This window comes from Zonotrichia leucophrys, chromosome 1 (genome assembly GCF_028769735.1).
Source record: "Zonotrichia leucophrys gambelii isolate GWCS_2022_RI chromosome 1, RI_Zleu_2.0, whole genome shotgun sequence".
In the NCBI taxonomy this organism is placed as follows: Eukaryota; Metazoa; Chordata; class Aves; order Passeriformes; family Passerellidae; genus Zonotrichia; species Zonotrichia leucophrys.
Genome location: NC_088169.1, coordinates 80,106,234 through 80,119,361, shown reverse-complemented (window position 1 = coordinate 80,119,361; position 13,128 = coordinate 80,106,234). Strand labels below are relative to the sequence as shown.

General features: G+C 41.4%; 1 protein-coding gene across 4 annotated transcripts in view; it reads left to right on the top strand.

Moving 5' to 3' along the window:
- The window catches only part of FAT3 (FAT atypical cadherin 3), a 399,599-nt gene extending 387,982 nt beyond the window's left edge, over window positions 1–11,617 (top strand). For all 4 annotated transcript variants that reach the window (XM_064719072.1, XM_064719053.1, XM_064719062.1 and 1 more), the window contains 3 exons: window positions 1,825–1,884; window positions 4,449–4,484; window positions 5,083–11,617. In XM_064719072.1, coding sequence (XP_064575142.1) covers window positions 1,825–1,884; window positions 4,449–4,484; window positions 5,083–5,702 — 716 coding nt within the window. In that variant the 3' untranslated portion in view covers window positions 5,703–11,617. The remainder of the gene's footprint in view (window positions 1–1,824; window positions 1,885–4,448; window positions 4,485–5,082) is intronic.
- Window positions 11,618–13,128: the final 1,511 nt, after the last annotated feature.

Sequence of the window (13,128 nt, the reverse complement as noted above, 5' to 3'; positions counted from 1 at the left end):
ATTAGACATTTCAAACTCCTGATCCTGTCTCCATTGAAATCATTGACACAGTACCCATAGAGGCTGGATTGGACCTTCTGTGCCCACTCATTTTTTGTGAAGGCTGCATTTAAAATATGGCCTTTAGAGATAACATTTCTAGTTCAGGGTTCAAACAAATCCATATCCTCAGGGAGAACAAGGGAAGAAACCTAAATCATCTGAGTCATTTGCAGAGATCGATGCACGACCACACGCTCTGGTTTGCTTGAAGCAGCAGGGAAGGTTTGCAGTGAAAGAGCCTAAAGGGCAAAGCCAAGCATAAGTAAGCATATACATACTCACATGCCTGTACTTTGGGGCTAATGGATATGCCTCCTGAAGCCATGAATCTTTGCTCTTCTTGTCATTTTAATTTTTTGTACCTCATGTTCCTGCAGAGGTTAGAAACACAACTGTTGTATTTGTTGTCAGTGAAAACACAACAAATACAGTTCAGCATCCACGCTCTTTGATGAGACAGGACAGTGGCTCCTTCTCCAAACTCCTTCCTCCAAATCCAAGAGCAATGCTGCTGGGTTCTCAGGCTAGCACAGGAGACAGGCTTGTGTTACACAATAACTTGCAGCTGCCCTCCATCTTTTTTCCCAGCCATGCAGCACTAACTGCATGGAGCCCCTTATTTTTCTATCATGTTTATTTTGCATTAGCCAGTGCAAGTATCCTTTGTATAATTACTATTGCTGTTGATGGCATAAATATGCTCATCATAGACGCAGGACAGGGGTCCTTTGGTTTATCAAGGCTCTTTTTGCTAAGCCCTCACTAGAACTGAGGATATTGGATGATATACCTGATCCCATGCCCAAAATTTAGCAAAAATGTGAAAATATTCAACATATGTCTGCACTGTTAACACATTTCTTGTGATCTCCAAGTCTGTTGGCTGTGTGAAACAAAAAAGTATGTTTTGCCCCACATTGCTCCAAGCAATTGGTTTTCTCAAAACTAAAGACAGAGGAAAAGGGAAGGATTCATTGCACTCTCATGCAGAGCTTTCTCTTCAATTTTGATTTTTGGGTTTATTTTATGTTCTCAGAGGCAGGGGGGTTGGGTGGTGCAAAATGCAGATCATCTGAAAGACCACACATTACAGGCCTCCACATTAAACAGCAGCACAGTCTATATTAATGGTTTCAAGGGAAAAGTGTGGTTTTTTGGAACACCTGCAGAGAGCACACAAAGCATTTGTGAAACTATTCTGTCAAACATGGGTCAAAATTTGAACCACACCTACATGGCTGTGTCCTCCTAATTACAGCTGTGCTGCTTAACCTCCCTGAGGTATTGCATGGCATGGCACAGACAGTAAATAAGTAAAACATTCCTCTTAGGAAGTAGATTGAGCTTAACACCATTTCTGATGGTGTGATGGTCTAAAAGATAATGATCCTTGGACTACATAGCACCATCTCTGGAGACCTCTAAGCAAGAATGAATTAGAAATTAGTGTCAGGTAGACAAGATACTGCTTCGGTTAATTGAATCAGCTGACCAGTCTGCTTGAATTTATGAGGTGATACACATCATCCCATATGCCTTTCTGGAAATGCTGGTTTGGAATTTATCAGCACTCTGAAGATATATGGGATTATCTGAAATGAAATGTCCTGTAACCAGCTGCATAAATCATGCATTGGTCAGCAGCTTTTTTTTTTTTTTTCTTTTAATGTCAGTTCTGTCTTTTGAGAGAATTTATTGTGGTAACCTATGATGTGTGTTTTAAATACTAACCTGAAGCTGTCCTTCCCCTCCCTTTATTTTCTGCTTTCCCTCCCCTGCAAGCTTCCATAGTGACTGTCATACAGCTTGTCAACAATGTAGTTGACACTATAGAAAATGAAGGTATTTAAATTTTTTTCTTTCTTGTTATACAACAATGCTTCCTATTTTCATTGTGAAACATTCCAGCAGAACCTCACTAATCTACACTGACCAGCAATCCTGTGGCAGGGATTGGGTTTTGCAGATCAGCATGTTCACCAGCAAACATGAAAATGCCAGAGGAATGTACCACAAAATATCTGTGGCTAACTGGAGGCGGTAGAAAAGGTGTCAAGCCTTCATCCTCTTCTGTTCAAGTCAATGTTTCTGCTTGTTTATTCTCATTGCCTTCAGAGAAAATAATAGACTGATAATGGAGCCATATCATTGAGATGATCCTGGCTGCAGAGACTGGGAAGCAGGAGATGACACGGGAAGTCTGTCGCGTGTCCCATGCTGCAGCAGAGCTGGGCTATGCACCCCAGTGGTGTCCCACAGAGGGGAGCACAGGGGTGGCTGGCTGGTGGCTGGTTTCTCCTAGGAAACCCTGCCAAGCAGCGGATGTGTGGGCACAGCTCCAGGGATGCCGTGGCTCTCCCGTGGCGTTGGTGTGCCCGTTGCACAGAGCATGGCAGTGTGCTCCAAGGACCAGCACTCACCTCTTCCACTGACCTCCTGGGTAACCTCAGGCATCTCATGTTACAAGTGAACCTGTAATGCGGGGATATCACTGTTTTCTTTTTTCCATAAAGCACTGAGGAAATGTCTTGTTATCATAGATAAACATTACTTTTATTTATTTTCCAACATTTTTCCTACCCTTGGGCAAATGTCAACTCAGCATCAACTCAGGTTATCCACAAGTCAAAAATTTCATCTGTCCTTAGCGAATTTAAGGCAGATTTTACATACTTTAGCTAATCTAGTCTGCATAATACATTAAGATGATTAAGTAAATTATTTTTGTGAAACTACTGATTTTTTTCTTGAGCCAGTGTCACAGTAATTTTGAAAAACACTTTTACTGCTAGCTAGTGATGCCACTAGAGTATTTGTTAATAGTGCATTTATTGATATCCTGAAGTGTAAGAGTGCCATTCTTCTCACTGTCAAAAAACCAGAAATTAACTAGTCAAGGTTAATTCAAAAGAAAGTCCCATTCAAAAAATAAAAAAATAACCTTGAAAAGAAACCACAGGCACTGAAAATGACCTTGCCTTCCTAAGAGAAAGCTTAAGCAAACACACTGGCTCATTATCATCCTTTACAGGTCAGAAAAAGCCAGTCTGGCAGTAGTTTCAAGAGACTGTCACTGAAAATGCTTTGCCCACTTCCCAGTTCCTTATATGAAACTCAGGTTAGGATTCTTAGGATTGCCTGCTCTGCAGCAGAGCTGTTGGAAGTGGTGAATAATTGGCCACACTGGAGCTCTGGGCAGAATTGCTGCCACAGAGTCATGGGAGGATGGGGCTCCTGCCCCAGGGACCTGCCCGGGGTTGTGCAAGCCAGCAGATTAGTGAGGTTCTCCTGGATCCTGATCCACGCAACTGAGATGCAGTGCCATCACACTGACCCCAACACAGCAAAATCCACTGTACAAAGAAGAGAGAAGTGCAGAAGAGAGGTTAGGGCCGGTTCAGACACTGCTGCTAAACCTGCAGTAGCCCCAGCCCTCCTCACCCCAGGACATGGCAGAGCAGGGGGAGAATTCCTGCCTGGCTATCCAGCTAAGGGAGCAATCACCATCACCCCATGCACCATGTGGTGATGAGCAAGGGCAAGTGTGGTCTGAGTAGGTGAAGGGCTGGATAAGTCTTCCCTTGCCTGTGTCTGAGCCACAGAGGTTACGAGCTGTGATGCCTCAGAGGCCTGTTTCTCCTGGCAGACCTCCTCCAGCGATGTCGTCCCGAGACTTTGCCCGATGACTTCTTGCATGAAGCCAAATAACATGCGGCTGAACAAGAGCATATCCATCTAGAAAACGCTGCAGCTTCTTCCCCGCTCTTGTCTCACATAAAACCTCCTTCCTTGCTCTCTCCCCCACCCCTGCACCCTCTCCATACTGGAATGCCTCCCTCCCCACCAGCTAGCATGGCAGTGCAGGTGGGAGGTGGGTGTGGGGTTGGGGAGCATTGTAGCTGATAGCCCCATTAAATGGCTTTGTATTCTATTCTATTCAGGTTCTTATACCGTGCCCATCACCATGGTATCTGAGCCCAGGTGGGCCCAGATTTGTTTGAACCGGCCCTGAGAATGGTAGATTCTTATTTTTCTGTTTCAAAGTGAACAAGTGAGAGAAAAATGTACTTTGCAATTTTAAGCCGTGTCGATAGTGGATAGCCCATTTTTGTGCTAAGAATTACAACTCTAATGAAATTCTATATCTGTTCAGTGAGGGTAAATAATTAAGATATGATAGAAAAGGAGTATAATACACGACATAAACATTTCTTTAGCTATGTCTGCATTTGGCAGGCAAGCTTATCTTGTACGTTAAAATAAATAATTTAAAATCCTACTAAAATGACACCATGGCAGCTGTACTTTAGAAATATGCATGCAGAGTTTTGTATTTTCACATGTAATACAATGCTGGTGACAAGCTCCAAGTTACCAGTTTTTGCTTTTTACTTTGTATCTGACAGTGTCTGTTATGGATCAAGGACAGAACTACAACAGAGGTGATTTTTCTGGGGCACCTTCTGCCTGTGGGCCGGGGTGGGCAGAGCACTGACTTGATCTATTTGGTTTTTTTCTTGAACTGCTTCATGTGTACTCTTTTGTTTGAATTCTCTTCAAAAGATGCATGAGAATGGTCAGCCACTTTTTTTGTTTTAAAATTCAGTTTTCAGTCAATCAGATTATTTGCTTGCACACTTTCTTTCTTGAAGTCATTGGAGGTGGAAGGGGAGATCAGATTCTGTAGGCATGCTGACTGCATTTAAAGATTTTTTTTCAAGTAGCTGTGAAAAACAGTAATTCAACCATTTTGATTTCTTGGACTCGTAGTTTCTAATACAACACAGTAGCATCTTAAAAAGCAAAACGCCTGAGAGTGGCCGTGTTTTGTATCTTTGCTTGTTTGCGTTAGCATCATAATGCAATTTATTCTCCTCCTCTACCCCTCTGGTCAGAGCATGGCTGACCCGTGTCCGTGGCCTGTGGGGCATGCTGTGATTTGAATGTGCTGTGAGGACTCAGGCAGGTGCATGCAGGACACTCTGCTCCCCTCCGTGTTCCCATCCTAACAGAGTGCTGTGGTTCTCTTCCCTGCTGCAGCGTATCATTGGGATACCTCTGACTGGATGCCCAGCGCTCGCTTGTCCGACATTGAGGAAGTGCCCAATTTTGAGACGGCCGATGGAGGCTCGGCTCATCACAGCAGCACCAGAGAACTGGAAACAGATTACTACCTTGGTGGCTACGACATCGACAGTGACTACCCTCCCCCTCATGAAGAGGAGTTTTTGAGCCAGGACCAGTTACCACCTCCTCTTCCAGAGGATTACCCAGACCAATACGAAGCCCTCCCGCCCTCGCAGCCAGTCTCGATGGCAAGTACTCTCAGCCCTGACTGCAGGAGACGGCCGCACTTCCACCCGAGCCAATACCTCCCTCCCCACCCGTTCCCCAACGAGACGGACACCACGGGATCTCAGACTGGGAACGAATTTAGTACTTTTGCTGTTGGCCCAGGCCAGAACACAGAAAATGCTAGTGCAGGTAAGGTGCCCTTACCCTTGCACAACTCCCTCAACGCCTCCTCCTCTGACGTCTCAGCCGGATGCGGCTTTGATGACTCCGAAGTAGCCATGAGTGACTTTGAAAGCGTGGAGGAACTCAGTCTAGAAAATGTTCACATTCCATTTGTGGAGACCCAGCAGCAGACACAAGTGTAAAGGAAGCTCCTTTCTTTTTCCTCCTCCTCTTCTTTTTTTTTTAATTTTGTCATTTGGTCCAATTAATAGTATAAATATTGAGAAGAAATTTCGCTGAAGGTGTGTCTATATATATATTGGGCAAAGAAAAGTTCAGTATAACCCATTATTAACTTGTTCAGAAATGGTACTGTATGTGCAGACACGAAGAGACCAATTGTTTTAAGTGTTATACATCACAAAATTGTTACAGACAATCTGGAGAAAGTGTACCTTCTATTTATTACCAAGAGTAAAACTCAGCTTTTGAGGCAGGGGGAAAAATAACTGCTAAATAATTTCTTTCTCTCTTACAAAGTTGGGTTGTTTTGGGGTTTTTTTTGGCATTGTGTTATTAAAAGTGTTACAGTGTTATGATCTCCCCACAGTATTAAGGAATGAGTATGGATCATTCTGGAATGCACTGTTGCATGAAATTTTATGTCAGCAAAGAGTGAAAGCAATTGATTGCTGGGGCTGCTGCATACAACACATCAGATGGCTAAAAAAAGCAACATTTACAAATTGACCTATCAAAGACAAGTGACCAATTATTTGTCCATAAATATTTATCTATACTTTTGTTCATTACATAGCATTTCATTCTGCTTTGTGTAGAACAAAACACATACACACAGTTTATGTCTACTCCAAGTTGGCTTACTTTGGTTGTCATTTTTAAAACCTGATGTCAGGTGCATGTGCATAGCTTTCCCCATGAGGACTTCCCAAAATGTCAGAGTTTGGCTCAGGAGTGGCCTGGTTTTGCCCTAGCTGTGTACACACAGCCTCTCTTAATGTGTATGGAACATGAACATGGATCTGAAAACTTGAGATACCCTACCCAGCTGATAATTTTTTTTAAATTTCTTGCTTGGGCAATCAGCACTTTAACAGCAGTCCTCATGCTGCAGTTACTGAAGTAAAATTAGTTGCAATTAAGTTACATTTAAGGCTGCTGTAACCTCACATCATTAGTTAAACATCTTTTGGCAAATGTCCATCCCTAGAGTTCACAGTATGAGTTCTCAGCTGCTGTAGACTGACTCAGTCGGTGGAACTGCATGAATGGATTGTAGCCAAAGATCTGTCACCAGATTTTCCACTGGATGCGTGATTTTGTAGGATTTGAGTGCATCCAAAGGCTGTTTGCAGACTTCAGAATATTGTTGTGGATTCAAGAAAACCATGGCATCTGTATGCTTTTATGCTTCCCTCAGCCCGATTGGAGTAAATGGTCATTCACATTGATGAGGTCAGAGTAGTCAAGTGCAATCTGGAAATACTGGATTTTCACTCAATGTTTTAAAGCAGAGTATACACACCTGTTGCTTGGTGCTCTGAAAATGTTTTTACCCCACTACATTTACAGCGTCTCTGTACCTTACCAGTGAATGTGAGTCTACAGCCTGCATTACTGTTGGGTTTTCATCCATTTCTGCTATGGCATAATTCTGTCATTCTGAAAAGCTATTGAATACCTAAATCATTTTGATAAATGAACAGATTCATTAGCAGGTTTCCTGTGCTGCTTTCCTTGTCCTGTCCCTTGATCAGTCGCCTTAACTGGATAGTTTCAACAGTTGTATGTCGGGGCATGTTCTTGTCTGACAGGAATTTCACACAAAATTAAATTGCAGGCCCTTTCTTGGCATACAGGAAGGGTTTATTCAGAAATTTAAATAATTGCAGCTTGTAACACTTTTAATAAAACAGGATTTCTATAATTCTTGGAGTAGGTACAGTGTGTTGCTGCTTCCCTCCAATAGCTTGTATAGCTGTGAAAGATTGGTGTGGATATTTTCTTTGGGATGATGCAGCACTTCTTCAGTAGAAAACAGCTCATTATGCAGGTATATGAATAAAATGAGTGAACTTGTAGAGAGAATGTACTGCACATACAAGTATTATCAATCACTTGTCTGCAAATAGGTCCTGTCCATTGAATTTATGAACGCCACTTGGTCTTCTCAACGTAAAGATGCTTCTGTAACAGTGATATATTCTGAATGTGCTCATGGTGCGTTTCAACCCCTTTCCCCTGATATTATTCCTGTGTTTTTGAGAAGAAAAAAATGCAGAAATTTGTATTGTGATTGCAAGGAACTGAGGGATTTGCCAGAAGGCCATAAAATGGTTTGGCACACCTAGAGGCACGGATAGAGGATAACTCATATTGTTCATGAAGTCTGTGTTACAGGAATGGAAATGCAATTAGATTGATGTCTCTTCAAGAGTTAGGAGCATCAGAGTTGGCAAAGCAATTCTGCAAATTTAGCTGCACTTTTAGAGCTTGTATGACCTGAGAATGCGATGCTCTCTTAGCATCGGGCTGCAGTTTACATGAGGTTTGCTCCTACTCAGCTTTGGTTTGAGACATTTTTATCCATTATGCAAGTAATTCTGTTCAAGCCCCCAGATAGTTATTAGGTGTACTTGTCACCTGTCTTCTGTAGTGAAAGTTCTTGCGTAAGCATGAGACACCAGTATCAAAATTTACTGGAACATATCAAAAGTGTCATGAGGGACAGCACGATGGGAGCCTAGTGATTGCCATACAAAAAAAAAAAAAAAAAAGCAAAGAAATCAATGTTTCTTACCAAGCTTGTTGCCTCAGTAATATATTGTTGGTAGTGAGTTTTAATAGTAAAATATGCATAAATACAATGTATAGTACTTTTTCTGTTTGATGTTGTTGCCATTTCATTTCACTGAACGCCTACTTATTAAAGTGCTGTTGGGAAGGTGCCAAGGATCACCCGTTCAGCCTTCTCTGTCCTATTCATGATTTCTATACCTCAGTATCTCCTCCCCTCCAAATCCATCTCCAGATTCCCCTCTGTGAATATTGGTACTTCTGTGGCCTTTCTGGTTTTTTTCAGGCTATTTTGCTAATGATGAGACCCAAATGCAGCTCTAAAGGTAAAATACCTCTTAGGGAGTAAGATTTTCATATTAACATCCCTTGTAAAACCAAGCCATTTTGTTTTCTCTTTTTAATTACTACTCCACACAAACAAGTCAAAATCTTCTAATCTGGAACCTGAGAACACATTCATAACATAATGTAAGAATTACTGTTCATATTATGGCTTCTAAAATATATTTCCTTTTTCTGCCATTTGATAATTTTTGCATCACTGCTGCTGTCAGGTCCCTGGTTCTGCAAGAGCTACCCTGCACATCTCTGCTTATCCTGTGTGTCTGTATTTCAAACTACATCCCTGTAGGTGGCTCCACTATCCGATATTTTCTCTCAGAATTATCTGTAGCAGATGATTTCATGGGCTTAATGAAGTACTTTTGAGTATCACTGGCTTATAACTTAAGATCAAGAAAGTTTTTCCTTTTTGGAAAGAAGCAGAAGGAGAAAAAAGCAACTTGTTAAAATGCAAATACACATTTATATCAAAAATCATGATCTTTTCCGGGGGTGTATGAGTCTAAGCAAAAGGGTGCTCGTTCTCTGCATTTTGATCAAGTTGAGAATGCCATGCACAGTGCTGGCCTTTTTAATAATGCTGGCAGTGGGAAGAGCCTTACAGTGACTACAACGTGATTTATTCTGCCAATACCACATTAGGTATCCCTGTGTAAAAGGAAAAATTAGGCTTATGTACCATTCTTAAGTATGTTAATTACTTTACCTTTGTATTATAAATATTCAAAAAAAAAAAATATAGGGCAACCCCCTCCAACACTATAGAAACTGAATGTAGTTGCTGTCCTTGACCAGTATCTTAAAGTGGAATAAAGGGCCAAATGTGACACCATGGAGCTGTAGAATCACTTCCCTCCCATGGGAGAAAATGGACAACCTCACTTGAAGATGTGCATAAAGTTGCCTTCCTCTAGGACCCTCCTATAGGATACAGCATATTAGGCAACCAGGAGAACTTTGGAATGCAGAGATTGACTACAGAACCATAATTTCCTGTCAATAGAGCTCTTCTCCTTAAGCCTAGTGATGTCTTTCATCCCAAACTATCCCAGGGGTTTCTTTAACATATAATTCTAGTGAAAGGCTGGATGGAGTCAAAGGCTTCTCACTGCCACTGTTTTCCTGAATCTGAAAGTTGTGTTTGCCATCTGTCAAGCAGGATCTCCACCTCTGCATGTCCCACAAAGAACTTAAATTTTGGTCCTTGGAATTTTTTCTCCCCTTCTCTAAATTCTGTAGTGTAGTCTGAAGTAGTGAGAGCCTTGATGCATCGGTACCTTCTCAGTGTGGCTGCAGCAGAGTGAATAAAAGCATGTCATGAAATGCTGATCAATGGGGAGGCAGCAGTCTGTTGTCTCTGTGAGCCAGGCAGAGACATTTTGAGAACATGACATAAAAGCTGTTGCTCTGGTCTCCTATAAATTCCATCATAAAGAAAAACGTGGGCTGAACAGGACAAATGGCTGAGAACACACTTTACTCCTCATCGAAAAAGCTAAATGGATGCTATAGTAAGTATATCTATCCTTACAGTCAATAACTGCAGCAATGGGAGAGGGAGGTAGAGGTGCCCTGGGCCAGTTCTGCTAAGCTTAATTTGAAAATGAAGCATCCCTAATAATGGAGGAAGCCAGCTCTTCAGAACCAGTATGAAAGTACATTTGTGCTTTGTAGACAATATTTGGAGCTACTCACTTAGTAATAATGGGCATTTCATTGATTTCCAGCGAGAGAGTTACATCTTCAGTTTCATTCCCTAATGGTTTACCATCATTTACCATGTGGTAAAAACTGCTTTTTGCCTGTTTGCATCTCTGCTGCTCTTGATACACCAAAATGTGATTTGAGCCTTAGAAATTTAGACCATTGCCCATTACCCATGGGCCCATGGTTTTTAGCCTGTGTTTCATGAACTTGACATTTAACATCTCCATTATCAGAAGGGCCATCCAGTTGGTAAATTAGCTGCATCATCCAAGGGACGAGCGGATGGGGAGGAAATGAAATTAAATTTGTTTCTTTATGTAATAATGAAAAGCAATAATTGCAAATATGTCGTATTACACAAAGGCCATAAGTAATCTTTACCAGTGTTAAGAGTGCACTTGAACTGTATTATGGGAAGAGATTGGAGCCCTCAGAACTGTAGCATTCTTTTGTCATAGGAATACCTGAAACACTATTAATCAGCAATGCAATGAGCCCATACTGCCGATTTTCAGGAGATGACAAAGATGTTTAGGAGTGAAAGCAGTTCTCTTTAAAGCACTGTATTGGAAAAGATTGTCTTGTAAATTTTACCTGTCTCAAGCAGGCTGGTTTGTAAAAGATGTATGTTTTGGTGTTTAAAAAGAAGTTTATAAAATAATGTATATAATGGTTTCAAATTGCCAGGCTTTTGTAGATATTTGATGCCAATCAGGTTGCTTTAATTTCTTTTGTTTGTTTGTTTGTTTGTTTGATTGATATAATTCTAAAGAGTCATCAAAGTTGGTTTAAACTTCTAAGATAACAGGAAAAAAATTGTAGATCTGAAAGCTTTTTAATAATTTCAAGATGTACTGTAATTTTCCTTTGGGTTCAGCTCTTTTTGTTTAACTTCTTTCTGGTTTTAAGAAGATTTTTTTATTGACTTTTTTAAATGAATGTGTTTTGCACAAAAAAACTAGAGGTATGATTTTTATTCCATTTCAAGTAGGTATTAAGAAATGTCATTTTTCCAATGACAACAAATTCAACCTTATGCAAAAGGGAAGGTTTATCACTTTGAGTGGGTATAGTTCTTCATCTGAAAACTAATTGTTCCTTCATAATTGCTGTTGGCAGTATTGTCTTGTGTTCTTTTGCTATAAAAACAAAACAACAAAAAAAAAAAAAGTGTACAGGTTTGTAACTGCCAAAATTTGCTAAAGTTGATGGTTAAAATAAGTTTTCCAAGTAAACAAAAAGAAAAGCCCAGCTGTGTTGACTGCTTTTTGATTTTTCTCCTACTTTCAAAGGAGGGAGCAAGATAAAACACACCAGTTCTTGAAGGAATGTAGCATTTCATTCCCTCTCTGTGTTGCAGAAAATGCTACTTTTTTAAACTCTTTAAATTAATTCATTATTACATGGAAATCCCTCCATAGGGGCCCCTGCTTGCACTGCAGAGCACCCTTGCCAAGAGTTGCTTAGCTGATGTGTTTAAGCTAAGGCAGATCCCTGATTAAAACCACATCTTCAAAGACTGCAAAAGGCATCATTGCATCATGTAGCCATCTAGAGAGTGAACCCCATCAATGGAGACAAATTTCAGGGGACAGTGCAGCCATCTGTTGCTTAGTGGGGCTGGATGGAGTGGGTGTGTAAAGCAGCATCCCACTCCACAATGTGCCTGCCATGGGCATCTCTGTGCTCCAGCACCATGGCACTGGCAGGTGGGACAGCTGGGACAAGTTCATATGTGTTGGCACTGCCCCTGGAAAGAGATGTCCTTGTGCTGGGCATGGTACTCAGTGTGGCCAGGCCTTGCATTCAGGGATGCCCCATCTATTCCTCCTTCATCGCACCTTCCAGCTCCACAGCCCACGCTGCCCTAGCAGGATGGAGTGAAGCATGGCTTCAGTGAAGGAAGGAGGGAGGACAGACCTTCCTGAGCTCTTTGAGCACTGTGCCGTGACACAGCCAAGATCACCCCTCGTGCTGCTGGGGAGGAGGGATGCTGCCTGCGTTGTGTGTCCCTTTAAAGGACTCAGAGCAGTGTTTCAGTCACCACCAGTCAGCACAGAAATATTCCTTCTCAGCAATCTTGAAACAGAAGTTCAAGCTGTGGAAAGGAAAAATACCAAGTCAACATTAGAAGTTTCTCTTCCCTCAATACCCTTTTCTTTTTTTCCTAGCATGGATGACTACCTTATTTTAGTCAGTTTCCTATTTAAATTTCTATTTCTGCTTGTAGAGGATCTCTTTTTTTTCTTCTCCACCATTACCAGTAGATCTTGACAGAATGTCAGGGAAATACTTACAGCAGCAGAAGTAGCTTGGCAGTCCAGCGAGGCTCACTGTTACAGTGAGATGAAGCAGAGCATTATAGGAGAAAGTGAGTATAGTTCAGAGAATATTTAAGATTAAATGATGTAAAATTCTTGCATCAGTTTCATGTTCAAAGCTAGAGATATGAAATTACATCAGTATGTCTCTTAGGATGGAAAAGATGAGAAGATGGCAAACAGGTCAAAATGCACCTAAGTGTTCTGTCAAAACAGAACTAGCGCCAATGATTTTCCCCTTCACATCAAAAATAAGTTATTTCTTCCTTCCATGTGTTTTGGTAACAGGTTTTTAAATATGCAGTGTATCCTGTCCATCACAGTGGAAACCCTCCCCTCGTTAACACTGCAGTGCTGCTGGTGCATGAAGTCTCACCAGAAGAGTGGCTGCAAAACACCCATCTTCCTCCAAAAGCCTTTGTGGTCTAAAATCTAAGGG